The sequence below is a fragment of the Centruroides vittatus genome, unplaced genomic scaffold, assembly GCF_030686945.1.
Source record: "Centruroides vittatus isolate TY-2023 unplaced genomic scaffold, ASM3068694v2 contig_1158, whole genome shotgun sequence".
Classification (NCBI taxonomy): Eukaryota; Metazoa; Arthropoda; class Arachnida; order Scorpiones; family Buthidae; genus Centruroides; species Centruroides vittatus.
This window is the reverse complement of record NW_027120744.1, coordinates 32,577-47,343: the sequence shown is the minus strand read 5'-3', so window position 1 is coordinate 47,343 and position 14,767 is coordinate 32,577. Positions and strand designations below refer to the sequence as shown.

The 14,767-nt window shown below is 30.4% G+C and overlaps 1 protein-coding gene across 1 annotated transcript in view; it reads right to left on the bottom strand.

The window, feature by feature from the left end:
• The window catches only part of Noc1 (Nucleolar complex protein 1), a 39,741-nt gene that overhangs the window by 14,914 nt on the left and 10,060 nt on the right, over positions 1–14,767 (bottom strand). The window contains exons 3-6 of the mRNA XM_067275870.1: positions 13,256–13,438; positions 9,322–9,389; positions 1,903–2,118; positions 1,633–1,830 (exon numbers count right to left, since the gene is read on the bottom strand). Of these exons, the coding sequence (XP_067131971.1) occupies positions 1,633–1,830; positions 1,903–2,118; positions 9,322–9,389; positions 13,256–13,438 (665 nt within the window). The remainder of the gene's footprint in view (positions 1–1,632; positions 1,831–1,902; positions 2,119–9,321; positions 9,390–13,255; positions 13,439–14,767) is intronic.

Here is a 14,767-nt window from a genome sequence, read left to right as displayed (position 1 = left end):
ACATATTAGAGTCAATTCATGAGAGGTCACAAGATATTACCCCCAAAATTAGACAATCCTCAATTGTAGAGAACCTCAGAAAGAAAAAAAGAATCAAAATTTCAAAATGCCTGGAAATTCAACATTACAACATGTGCTTTCTGGTCAGCTGCCACATGCACTACAATCTCTCCTTATGTCTTCAGTAGCACTCTAAACCTAACTATATAGTTCATTGCTTTTACCAGTTTTAAAAATAATGAAAATTCACAAATACAAAAACTAGCAAATAAAAAAAAATCAATTAACTTATGCCCCTATTATCTGCATGTTTTTGAATGGAAAATTCTTAACATATAGCTTACATTTGATTAGGCCTGCTGTAAGTAGTGTCTATTTGAAAATGTATTTTGAATTTTGGCACATACTGTACATCCAAACCAGAAGTGGCATCACAAGAAATTTGGAGTCCAATATCTCCTAAAGTGTCACAAATTGACCACGAATATGTTGTCCAGACATTTTTCTTCCTAAAGACATGATCTTCAACTTCCACAAAATCCTGACATGTCAGGTTTTCCTTAAACCTTAACCTATAAACTTTAACTATTATAAAATAACTGTCAGCAACGGAATGGCTTCCTGGCAAAAATTTGCTTTGAACCATTTTGTGTTTAAGAGAGGTGGTGTATGACAGTGCAGCCTTGGATGAGTCTGAAGTAAAGAAAGTGAAATTTGTGAGACTTTTTGAGTTTTGATTTAGACAACTTATCTAAAATTGTACCTGTATCATAGTGAAAATATAATTCCACTCTATGTTCTGACATTGTGTAGAAATACAATATACTACTGGACATGATTAAAACACTGCAAAAATCTTAGTATAACATTAAGAACTGATTTATTAATTAGACCATTATGATCTAAAATAAAAAATGAAAAAATTTAACAAATTATTAATATATAAACAACTTAATCTAAAATTGTACCTGTATCATAGTGAAAATATAATTCCACTCTATGTTCTGACACTGTGTAGAAATACAATATACTACTGGACATGATTAAAAACACATGCTACATAATATTTTTGAGTATTTTTAACATTGTAAGTAACTTTCTGATTTATTCAAATTTATGACAATTTTTCTATTCTGGCTGAAAATCAATAATACAGACAAGCAAGATTAGAGTTAAATCCAAAATTTTAATAATAAACTGAATGAGTATCTATTGTACTATACTCTGTTTCAACAATAAATACAATGCTTAATTTTTACCAATTATTTACAATTATAGGTAGATTGTATTGTGATAAAAATGACTGTACAATCATTGGCACATAGCCAATGACTACAAAACTGCACACTTTGGCTACAGGCAGTTGGTTACTCACTGTAACTGCTTGTGGCCAAAATGAACTTATGAGTCACAGAGAGTTAGCTCATTGCGGAATGATACAAATACAGTGAGAAGAGTTGTTTTGATGTAATGCATTCTTTGGTGAAAAAAAATGTAGTAATTATAATTGCTTTATAACTAATAATAATAACTGTCACCAATATTGATCATAAACAAATTCTCATTCTTTAATATTAGTGATGTTAAAGTATTTTTAAATTTAAGATATAAAAGGTTATAAAATATATTTACCTGATTAAGAAAACATAATGCATAATATTGTGCCCGTTGAGAAATATTATGACGATATAATAATCTTTCAACTTCCTTGACAACAACATTTTTTATATTTGGATGTTGACTGACTAATTGGCCTAGAAGATGACAAACTCTTGCTGCAACTGCACGTACAGGATGACCTAATTTATTTACCAATGTTTCCAACAGATACTGAAAAATTAAATTAAAATCTAAATAAAATTAATTAATGAATTGGTAAAATTTGCAAATAAACAGACTAACCTCTTCTTGTTCGGGATTATTTATTAAAAGATCAGCCATTACTATTACTGCTTTTTGTTGAATTTTTTCAACAGAATCATGTGTCAAAGTTTCAAGGGCTTTGAGAAATCTGCAGTATCTCTCTTTCAATTGTTCCTCAAAATACCATAAAATTAGCAATTTCTTTTTTATTTCTTGATTCCAATTGGAAATTTTATCCAATTGATTTAATGGATGCTTTAAAAATAGATATTTTCATAATTAAAATAACAAATATCAGAAAAATCTTTTGTAATTTTGAAAAACAATTACAGTATTTTACTGTAAGTAAAAATTTAGTTTTATTAAAATTACTCTTGCTGAATCAGAATATTTTATCAATAAAAAATTAAATAATATTACTTATTAAAATAATCTTTAGACTGAAACTTGTGAAATGAATTCAAACATAATTTATTCTAACAAGCATTAATAAAAACAAAATCAAACAACAGAATACTTATTAACACTCCAAAAATCAAGCAAACAAAGACTGCTTTATTGATGATTAAACAAAATGATTAAAATTAAAAAATAAAACAACTTTCCTAGTTTTTACAGATACAAACAAAATGAAAATTTAAAAACAAAGAAAATTTAAATTTATTCAAATATAATTTATCACAAATCATTTATAACAAGGACTGTCTCTAATACTTTTTAGCTTTGTATAGGGTAGATGTACCAGTTTTGGCCAGTATAGTACCAGTTCTGGCCAGGAAACAAATTTAACTTAAAAATATAATCACAAATGAAACAAACTTTTATTCAAAATTGAATTACAAAGGCTATACAAACATAAGTTCGAGTCCTTATTTCTTTATTTTCTCCCTTTATTCCGATCAGGAACCACCATGCAACTTGCAACTTGCAAGTCAAAAAACTTCTAAAATTAACGAACAAAACACTATAAGACGACATACAACACAATTAAAAATGATCTTCGGCGCCGACCTGTCTTTATAGGCTACGGCGTCTACAAAGCATTAAAAACTGTTAGTCTTCCACAATAGTATCCGTGTTATATAATTGCTTTTAGTTGCGGGCCCTCTGGCGGATTCGAGTAGTCTCAAAAAATTTACATATTTTCGTACAAAACTTTTATTGTTAACTGCAAACTTGCAAACTTTTATTGTTAACTGTGTGAACAGTTAACAATAAAAGTTTGTTTCATTGGATAGATTTGAATATGTGGTGATTATATTTTTAAGTTAAATTTGTTTTCTGGCCAGAACTGGTACACTGGCCAAAACTGGTACATCTACCCTATATAGATAATACATATAAATTATATGAACATATTGATCAAACTGCTGTTTTCATAAAAAAATAAAATTGATGCTTATTGTTTTGTAACTGTAAATTAAAAATTTATAGCATGTAAAATTTGTTAATTTAAATAGATTTTATTATTAGAATCAGCAAAATTTCAATAGACAAGTGACGCTCAAATGGAGTAAAATAGCTAAATCTGTTCAAATTACAATTAAGAGGTTTCACATACTATAATACTGGAAATGATACTAATGTCATTTAATATGCTTTGCTTCCAAGCTCATTACTTATACTTTGAATCTAATGCACACTTCATTTCTCAGCTTCTCAAGAAGTTGAAAAAGATGCCCATTAAAATAGTAAAATAAATACTGTAAAGTAACATCTTTCCAAAATAGACTCTTAATGACATTTTTCAAAAATAATGACAAATGAAAAAATTGACTTTTAGTTAAAATAGTGACTAATTCCTAATTCTGCAAACATAAATTGCAAGCATTGCTCAGCTATAGATTGACTCTACATAGCATTTACTTGGTAAGAGTTTTGAAACTATTGTGATCAAACTTCCTCTACAACCTCATTTCCAAAGAAAACTGACTGCTAGCTAGGGTTGCTAACTGCTTTTCAGTGAATCCTATGAGGCAACACTTATAAATAAGTTATTTAAAGTTGAAAAAAAGCTACATTTTTTATATAACAATTTAAAGCCAAATAATTCAAATTTTGTATTTTTTTAAAACATTGGAGTAAATATTAGTAATTATTATATTTAATTAATTAAATATAATAATTATCATGCATAATATAATCTTAGATCATCATTCATATTATGTGACAACATAATGTGCCCATTCAAATCATTTCTTGTTGTTCCCTTTCCATTATAAGATGCATTATACATGCTGCAATAATATTTTTTCCCCCCTTTTCCAAGTTTAATACCAAATTCCCTGAGATTTCCATGACTTTTCCCTAATCTGATAAATTCCCTGACATTTTCAGGTTCTCCAGATCTGTTGGACATTCTGATCAACGAATTATATAATAAACTGATCTAAATAATTCATGGCATAAAAGTAGTTATTGGGCTTATTGGAAAAGTTGGAAAAAATTTAGAATTTATGATTGATTATTAAGATAATGAAATCGGATAATTATGAATTCTATTTTTTTCATAACTTTTCATAAACACAAATTTTTCTCCAACTTTCCCAACAATCTAAAATCCTACTTTTGTAATTTCTATTTAAACTACAGTGGTGTCTCGTATAATGTACGCCTTGAATAACGGACGCTGTGAACAACGGATTTTCTGTTTGGCCGTTACGTGACTCGAGCAACGGACTTGCTGCGAACAACAGACTTTCCGGCATAATTGGTGACTGCTCCATGGGTGCATTCTTTAATAGCGGTCGCTCTGCGTCTCCACTACTACGGGAGTGCGCTGCTGTTTGTTGGCATTTAGGAATGACAGTGAAAGAAAGAAAGATGGCAGTGCCCACACTATCGATAATATCGTGATGGAGGAATCTATAATTCTAAAATATAAGCTTTAAAAGGCAAAAGAAGGGTCCCAATTGTAAAATTTAACCATAAAATGGATTATTTGTTGAAAGAGCGTTCAAAATAGCCTCAAAAAAAAAAAAAATTCATAAAGACACTTACATCACCGCATGCGCTAACTCGTGCTTTCACAATTTCTAAATTCTCATTCATAAAACCACATAATGGACCCGGAAATGAAACTATCTTAGCCATGGAGGACGCCATGTTGCTTTCCACTGTAAACTACTGCTACAAGCGGCTGTTTTTGCCATTCGACGGCGTGCACTTCCACTGGAATTTAGGAACACATTCCGCAGGAATTTTTAAACGGATGTCGCTCGCGCAGAGTTACGTGGAGAAATAAAAGAACGCACCCCATGTTCATTTTTTTATGATACAGTATGGTTATTTTATGCTGCGGAACAAATTAGATGTTTTAACATGTATTTCTATGGAAAAATGCATTTCGTATAATGGATGATTCACTTAACAGACATGCACCTGGAATGGATTAAGTACGTCATATGAGGCACCACTGTATTTTAAAATCCAATAAATAAACAAATACTGATAAGGATATTCATGATGCACAGCTTTTCTTAATTTTAGAAGTGCTTAATTGCACAAAACTGTAAATCATAAATACACTGTACAGTCCCGACCAAAATGATTGACTATCAGTCGATCGATTGCGCAGCTGTGGAAATTGATCACTTGTTACACCAGGACGTTCTATCTCTTAGCAAAGGCGTTTCAGGTGGACTGATCCGATTTGAGCCGTAATAGGGGTGAGGAAATCGAGCCGGAGGGACTTAAGCGTGCAGTCAAGCGCTCTGCAGGTTGACAAGACTAATCGCTCATCGCTTGCCTAAAACTGCGTGTGTAGCATCGGCCTTTTTTCTTTTAAAATTGTAAATTTGCCGCCACTGATCATCAGAAATATGATTTTATCCGTTATCTTTATACTTTTCTTTCTGTATAATGTTTTATTTACGTTTATTTTCCTGTAATTTGAGACGATACAGCTTTAAAATAAACAGATCAGGTCTCACTTGCCAATAGATTATCTCAACTTTCACCGATTGTCGTCGGTTCCTTTGTAATCGGAGAGTAATAGGACCCTGTGTCAATTTTCACTGTTAAGTGTTAATTGTTTTTGCAGTAATCTGAGTAGAGGGGAGAAGTTACTTAATAAACCGCCAAGTGTTTTATTACTGTTTAAACAACTGCTCCCCAGTTGTTATTTTTAGTAATTGGAGAGGGGTAGATCGTGTTTCAAGGTCAGTGAAAGTTTATTACTTTCGCAACAGGGTGTCATCTGAGCTGCCACCCACTCCCCACTTAAATGACAACAACGTGCTAAGTGTTTTATTATTATATAAACAAAAACTCCTCTCCCTGTCAGAAGTGGGTCAAATGTCAAGGTTACTATTTAATAGTATTGAACAGAATGTTGTCCTTGATATTTAACTATCATTTTGTCAGAACTCTTTATTTTGAATACTTTTCTTATAATTTATTTCCGCTTCGGTTATAAAATTGTTTTTATCATGTTTTAAATTCGCGCGTTTTATAATACACTTGTATAAAGTTACGAATTAAAATTGCAATGCACATTTTGTTGTTTTATAAAATATTTATTGATTATACAGAGTTTATGTTTGCAAAAATGTTTGCATATTCTTCTTTGTCATTATATATAATTATATATAATAATGACAAAGAAGAGATAAAAACAATTTTATAACCGAAGCGGAAATAAATTATAAGAAAAGTATTCAAAATAAAGAGTTCTGACAAAATGATAGTTAAATATCAAGGACAACATTCTGTTCAATACTATTAAATAGTAACCTTGACATTTGACCCACTTCTGACAGGGAGAGGAGTTTTTGTTTATATAATAATAAAACACTTAGCACGTTGTTGTCATTTAAGTGGGGAGTGGGTGGCAGCTCAGATGACACCCTGTTGCGAAAGTAATAAACTTTCACTGACCTTGAAACACGATCTACCCCTCTCCAATTACTAAAAATAACAACTGGGGAGCAGTTGTTTAAACAGTAATAAAACACTTGGCGGTTTATTAAGTAACTTCTCCCCTCTACTCAGATTACTGCAAAAACAATTAACACTTAACAGTGAAAATTGACACAGGGTCCTATTACTCTCCGATTACAAAGGAACCGACGACAATCGGTGAAAGTTGAGATAATCTATTGGCAAGTGAGACCTGATCTGTTTATTTTAAAGCTGTATCGTCTCAAATTACAGGAAAATAAACGTAAATAAAACATTATACAGAAAGAAAAGTATAAAGATAACGGATAAAATCATATTTCTGATGATCAGTGGCGGCAAATTTACAATTTTAAAAGAAAAAAGGCCGATGCTACACACGCAGTTTTAGGCAAGCGATGAGCGATTAGTCTTGTCAACCTGCAGAGCGCTTGACTGCACGCTTAAGTCCCTCCGGCTCGATTTCCTCACCCCTATTACGGCTCAAATCGGATCAGTCCACCTGAAACGCCTTTGCTAAGAGATAGAACGTCCTGGTGTAACAAGTGATCAATTTCCACAGCTGCGCAATCGATCGACTGATAGTCAATCATTTTGGTCGGGACTGTACCAGACAATTTGAGGAAAGTAATAATGTCATCTAGTGATAAAAATGGGAATAAGGGTGACTTATGACTGAATGGCATAATAGAAAATGATGAATTTAATGAATACAGCAAAAGAATGTTAAATAATCAGTGTTCAACTGATTATTTAACATTCAATTTTAACTTTAATTTTTAACTTTAACTTTTAAATTCAACTTTTGCAATTTTAACAATACAGCCATAAGATATGAGATATTTTGATGCAAAATCCAAAGTATTTAAATCTAATGTTTAATACTTAGAAGTGTGAAAAAACAAACCTAAAACTTGAAAACTGTGAGATTGACAATTTCAAAATTTTATCTTTATTGGTTAACATTAGTGTCTCATGGTAAAATTATTTTGTTTCATTTCTATAAGCTAAAAATACAATAGCTAATCCCTCTGTTGTTGATTATTGACAAATTGTTAATGTTGCTCTAAGGCAGCTTTTTGTTAAGCCAATGGCTTTTGCCATAGCACCTGTCTGCATCAATGAAAATGAGGCTAAGAAAATTAACACTTCAAGTCACAAGTCACTTTTAAGAAAATTATAAAATTCAGTTTAGCCATAAAAGTTGCACATTACGAATATCCTTAATAATTCTCTTATTATTTTCAGAAGTTATTATTGAATTTGAAATATCCACAAATATAAAAATTAACACAATTCAAGACAAAATTCGTGGAATATTATGTTAATTCTGTTTTGATGTTTGACATTATAAAACTGCATATTTAAATTACCGTATTTTACGGACTATAAGACGCTATGGACTATAAGACGCACCTTAACTTTAAGCAATTTTTTTTAAAAATAAAAAATACCTATAAGACGCTACGAACTATAAGACGCTCCTGAATTTTGGAGGCAATTTTTCGAAGAAAAAAGTGCGTCTTATAGTCCGTAAAATACGGTACTTAAATATTAATATTTTTTAGCATACTTTATACCATTTTCAAGCCACCATCAAGAAAATAAAACAAAATAATACTTGATTTAACATCAAATATAGTAGACTTTTTCCAACATCAAATAAAAATATTCTATTCAATTTTAGAATTAAATGTTTTTTTTTTATCTATTTCCTTTATGATAGCTTAAGAATGACATCAAGCACATTAAAAAATATTAGCACTTAAGAACACTTAAGTAATTCTGTAATTTCTAGACTTCTATAGACAGTATAATTAGTTATAGGATTTTTAAACTTATATGTGTAAATTGTAAACAGTAGTAAGTTTACTTTTTCAATTACTAAAATTATATTAGTATATCAAAATAACTAAAACTAAACAGGAACTGTCTTTACATGTTAATATTTAAAATATGTTAAAACATTCTTAGAAATATAAGAATTAAAATTACATTTGCAAGTAATTTCAATAGAAGTTACAACTTTATTTTCTCCAAACAAATAGAATGATTAAAATTAAACAAAAAAAACAGTTGTTGTTCATTTTTGATTATAAAGATTTAATGTGTAATTACCGAAAAACTCCAAAACCTCAAAAGTGTGAAATATTCTAGACAATTCCTCCTTAATACCTCATTGAATACCATCTCATCTGAGCAGTCAATTAATCTAAGCACCAATGTTCATTTTTGAAAATGTCTATTATTATTAATTTGTTCAGCATTATTTTAAATTACAGCATTTTATTACCATTGATTATTCTTTTTTTAAATTTTTCAATTATTTACAATTGTTTTTATCATTATGTAAAACTAATATTGTTTATATAAACAATTACTATATATTATTACACAAATATACAGATTATTAGAAACAACATAAAACATTGAGGTTGCACCTAATATAGAGACCTTCTAGCATTACCCATGAATACAAAGTTAAAGATTTGATAGCTCAAATTAACTACAATTTAATTTTGATATAATTTAAAGATAAGAGTTAATAGTGAATCTTACCTGTTCAAATTTTTGTAATTTCTTTTCTTCTAATAGCAGATCATATAAAAACAGATCTTTCAATGTATCTAATAATAACAACAATAATAATGTTACTTATTGACAAACAAAAAATCAAATTGTTTTTGTCAAATTTATTTGATCCAACTAAATTCTGAAAATTTTGGAATTAACAATATTACAGACTAAATTTTTGACATTTTGAAATTCTTTCTTATTAGATAATAATATTTTGTAATATATCCATTGTAAAGATTTTTAGATTTTACTAAAAATATTATAGTGTTTTAAAGATTTTAAACTGTAAAATAACTGATGCATTAAACTGAAAACAAGTTGCTCCAAAAAGTTCAAGTGTTTTAGATAAATCACTGTATAATAAATTATTGAAAGTATATAAAATATATACAGTAGACTCTCACTACTCCAGCCATTCTTTGCACAGAGGAATGACAGATTACTGAGAGCATACAAACCTAAAGCCTGCCTGGACAATGAATGATGTGGCACTGAATCTGTTTGGAGGCAGGTAAGCAAATAATATGGCTTGCTGAAATGCAGCATTACACACAGAAATGAAACTCAAGTAAACAAGAAAATAGGATATGTGACAAACATTTTCAAGAAAATGGAAGTGCACAGGCAATCACACTGAAGGGTATGCCAGATAATTGAGAGGCTAGATTATTGAGGGCCTGATGTACAGTACTTTAAATAATAATATTGGGTTGACCAATAAGTCTGTGTGGATTTTGCCAAAAGACAAAGTTAGACACTCTGAAAAACAATTATTAGTAGTTTCAACCTTGAAAACACGATTTGACAAGTGACATTTCACTAAAACTTGTCAAAAATAAAGCTTGACAATTAGTTTCATTTGTGTATTTGTAAATATTCGAAAGATGAGTAAATAAAACATGCATTTTTGACACATTATACTTTTTTATTTTAAAAAAGGCAAAAAATGCAGTGCAAACCTAAAAAAAAATATTAGGTGTACAATAAGGATGCCATGAAAGAACACATGTGCCAGAAATGATATGTGAGATTTTGTTTCAAAGATTCTTCCATTCAAGATATACCACAATCAGGTTGGCCAGCTGAGATGGATGAACAGTGATAAGTAAAAGGATTAGTCAACAGTAATCCAATCCATGCCAAATGGCAGAGGAGATTACAGATAATCTTCAAATATTGAAATCAAGCAAGCAAAATCATCTGCATCAACTTTGTTATGTCAGCAAACTTGATGTTTGTGTTCCACATGAACTTTGAAGCCAATTGCACCACTCATATTTCCATCTGCAATTCACTCAAAAAACTTCAGGAAAGCACTCATTTCTGAAGCAAATGGTGACAGAGGATGAAATATGGATTATTTGCATCAACATCAAGTGCAAAAGATCTTAAGTGCAGTGAACCACTGCAAATCATTTCAAAAGCAGGACTTCATCCAAACAAAGTTATGCTTTTGATTTGGTGAGAATGAAAGGGTGTTTTGTTTTACTAGCTGCTTCTGAAAAATGCAATGATCAATTCCAACGTATACTGTGACCAGCTGGAAAAATTAAACACAGCAATTCGAAAGCATCCAGAATTGGTGAATTGCAATGGCATTATCTTTCACCATAACAACATCCAACCACATACATTGTTGCAAACCCAGCAAAAATTGTTAGAGCTTGGTTGAGATATTTTATCTCATCCTCCATATTCACATTACTTTGCCCCTTACCACTGGTTTCACTTCCTTCAAAGTATTTTAAATGAACAATACTTCATTTCTGATGACGACATAAAACAGCACTTGAAACAGTTTTCAAAAAAATAAAAAAAAGAAGTTTCTTGAAAGAGGAATTATAAAACTGTCTGAAAAATGGCAAAAAGTACTGGATAAAAGAAGTGAATATATTATTGAATAAAATTTTTTTCTTCTATGAAAAAATCGTCCATTATTTTCACTTAAAAAAATGCACAGACTTATTTGCCAATATAATATAAAAGGATTTCTGTTCTAATTTCATATTAAAATAATGAAATTTTATTATTATTTAACAATTACTGAACAAAAAAATTTTAATTACAATTTCAATAATTCTAGTTTATAAATAAATTTTAATATATATTTGTTACCGGCAAAACCCGATTTTATGCCAAACTAGTTTTGCCTAGGCCAAACTAGTTTGGCATAAGTGTGTCAGGCCAAACTAATTTAGAATTATTATTCAAGTATATTAATGGTTAAATATATTAATGGTTAAAATAAAATTAAAAGGCAATCAATTAGATGAACAATATTTATTCAAACATAGTCTACTTATAAAAAATGGGGTTAATGTTATCCTAGGTATCAAAGGTGGCGGCTCGTCTCCGATCCCAGCAATCAGAAGACAGGGAACAGTGGGGACGCACGTTCTAACCTAACCTAACCTATTCTAATAATTTGGTTGCTAATAATTATGGTAATTTATTAGAATAGGTTAGGTTAGGTTAGAATGTGCGTCCCCACTGTTTCTTGTCTTCTGATTGCTGGAATCGGAGACAAGCCGCCATCTTCGATACCTAGGGTAACATTAACCAAAAACGGTATTGATTAGAAGTGACACAACACTTTGTAAGGAACTGAGTCCGAGTGTTATTTTTATTTTATTATTATTTTTTCGTTTTATTATATTTTGTTTGGGGCTTATGTTTATTTAGGACGAAGGTTCCCCACCACTCTCTTATTGGTAACGAAAAAAAATAAAAATAAAATAAACCAACTCACGAAAAAAGAAGTGCCGTAGGAAAAATCTCGCGCACTTGTGCTGCCCAGAGGAAATAAACAGTCCACAGAAAAAAAAATGGAGGGGAGAATCCCCACACTCACTAGCAAAGAACTTACTAAACCGTAATAACATCCCAGAAAATTGTGCTAAATACTTTGTAAACGGTTTATAAGCTTTTGTCGGAAAATTAAAGCTGCCAGAAAGAAACTTAATGTTAGAAAACTAAATATGTAAATAACGGGAGTAACCCAGCTGAAGTGTGACGCCACCTCACAGCATAAAACCAGTACACTAACCGAAGAATGAGGAGGTGAATTCCAGAGCGAGGTGATTCCTGGTTGAAGTCCAGATTGAGAATTAGGCGAACCAAGGTGTTAAAGAGGAATTCGAATTTAACGATTTGATGATAGCGAAAAGATTGAGGAAACAGGTTCCTAGTATAGTGAGGTGATGGATAGACGTTTAGTTCGAAGAGATTCTGTTCATAGTTCCTAAGTATTTGATATGTCGAATTTTCAAAGGGGAATTAATATTAAGTTAAGCTAAGTAGCTGAGTTTATTGTCGGGTTGACTTGTTGATTTTCGTTAATAAATTTTGTTTTGGATTATAGACAATTGTACATAGTAAATTCTATTTACTAATTAAATATATTTGAAACTTTGACTTGATATTTGTCGTTATTCTTACTAATTCTTTTCGGTGCACGTGTAAAAGCCCAGGCCTGGCCAACTAATCTCGAATCCGCGTACAGTACCCATTAGGTTAACAGAAGTTTTACCGGCCGCAGTTAGTGTTGGTTTCCTAAGATACTAAATAGTACTTTACAACTTGTACAAAACTACAAAGTAAAAATAAGCTTATCAGTACTTATCAGTTTGTATTTTTTTTTTATTAAGCCATGCACTTTTAAAGGTAATTAACTTTCGAAAATATTTTCAAAAATTCAAACGAAATAATAAAAATAACTTTTAAAGTCAAACTAAAATTAAAAATGAATTTATTTGTGTTTTATGATGAACTTAAATTAAGCATTAATATATTTAACCATTAACATACTTGAATAATAATTCTAAACTAGTTTGGCCTGATACGCTTTGGCGTAAAATCGAGTTTTGCCAGTAACATATTTATAGAAAACGAAATTTTTAATATTAACTTGTCTTACCCACAGCAATCAAACATTCCTTCTTGCCTTTAGCATTAACCATTAAAATAAGTGAGTCAATACTGGATAAGTTATGAACAGCTGAATCCTGTATTAATAATGTGTGAGCTGATACTTTATCTGCTATTGTGCCATTTTTCAAAACTGTTTGAATCCAACTATAATCACGCTTCATTGATTTTCCTGTTTAAAATTTTATTGAAAACATAATTTTAATTATTAACAACTAAATCATTATACAGCTTAAAATAATAAAATTTAGATTTGCTATATCTATATACAGTGAAATCCTGTACAATGTGCAAATAAAGCAAGCAACAACCCTCAAATTTTGTCAATCAGAGGTACAGTAGAGAGTCGAAAATCGGCACCCTGGTAATCGGAATCGCCCGATAATCGGCACGATTTTCAGTCGGACTGTGTCGTGCTGAATCAAACGTTTTTGATACTAAATTTACTTCTAAAGTATAATTTTCATGTTTTTATATTCTTCAATATATTTATTTTGTTTGTACAAAATAAAGAAATAATTTTTAACAATACGATAGCCTCGATTATTATTATAAAAATTTTCGTTAGGCTTAAAATCGATGAAAATTCAACGCGAAGCGACACGCAACGAAGAAAAATTCAACAGGAAGCGACACGCAATGAAGAAAAATTTGAACATTGGACAGGTTAATATATTTTTTCGTACATAGACCGTAATCGGAACAAATCCCTAATCTGAACAACCCCAGTCCCCAATTGATGCCGATTTTCGACTCTCTACTGTATATGTTTTTTTTTCAACTTATAGGCCAAGGTTTAAACATTCATAAATCATGTGATAATGCAGGTTTCGATAACACAATTTCCTATAATGCATAACAAATCCCCCGCATTGTACGGGACTCTACTGTAATCAATTATTTTAAAATTAATTAAGCTATAATGAACTAATTTGATTGGAATACTTGATTATTACAACCTATGCAGATTAGTATATCTAATGATTAGATTTTGTACAGCTGTATCTTGCTTTAACACATTTTGCAACATGTTTATTATTTTCTGCACTTATGGAGATTTTTAAGACTTTTTTATCTATTATTTTTACTTTTGCATCATTTTTTAGGCCAACACCATTGTACACTTAATAAATTATAACATAAATATGATTTTAGGATTTTATATGCACTGGAAAGTGAAAAAACACTGTACTTTGCTTTAAAGACTGCTTTATAGCAGTAGTCTGAATCCTAATCCATTGCATTAGTGAATTATGCCTTTATAAACAAAAGCATATACACTGAAAAAAGCTGAGTATTATTCATGATCCTGTTGTACCTATAACTATTCATTCTTTTAAAAAAATCCTTTTGTTTCTTAAAATTTTTTTGAAGTGAAAAAGTGCAAAAGAAAATTTAAAAAAGTATATTAATGTTATTAGCAACATAACAAATGCAAAACTCAAAACAGTTATAAAGATTATAGAATTTCTGGGGCATGGCACCAAAATTGCCACTTGGC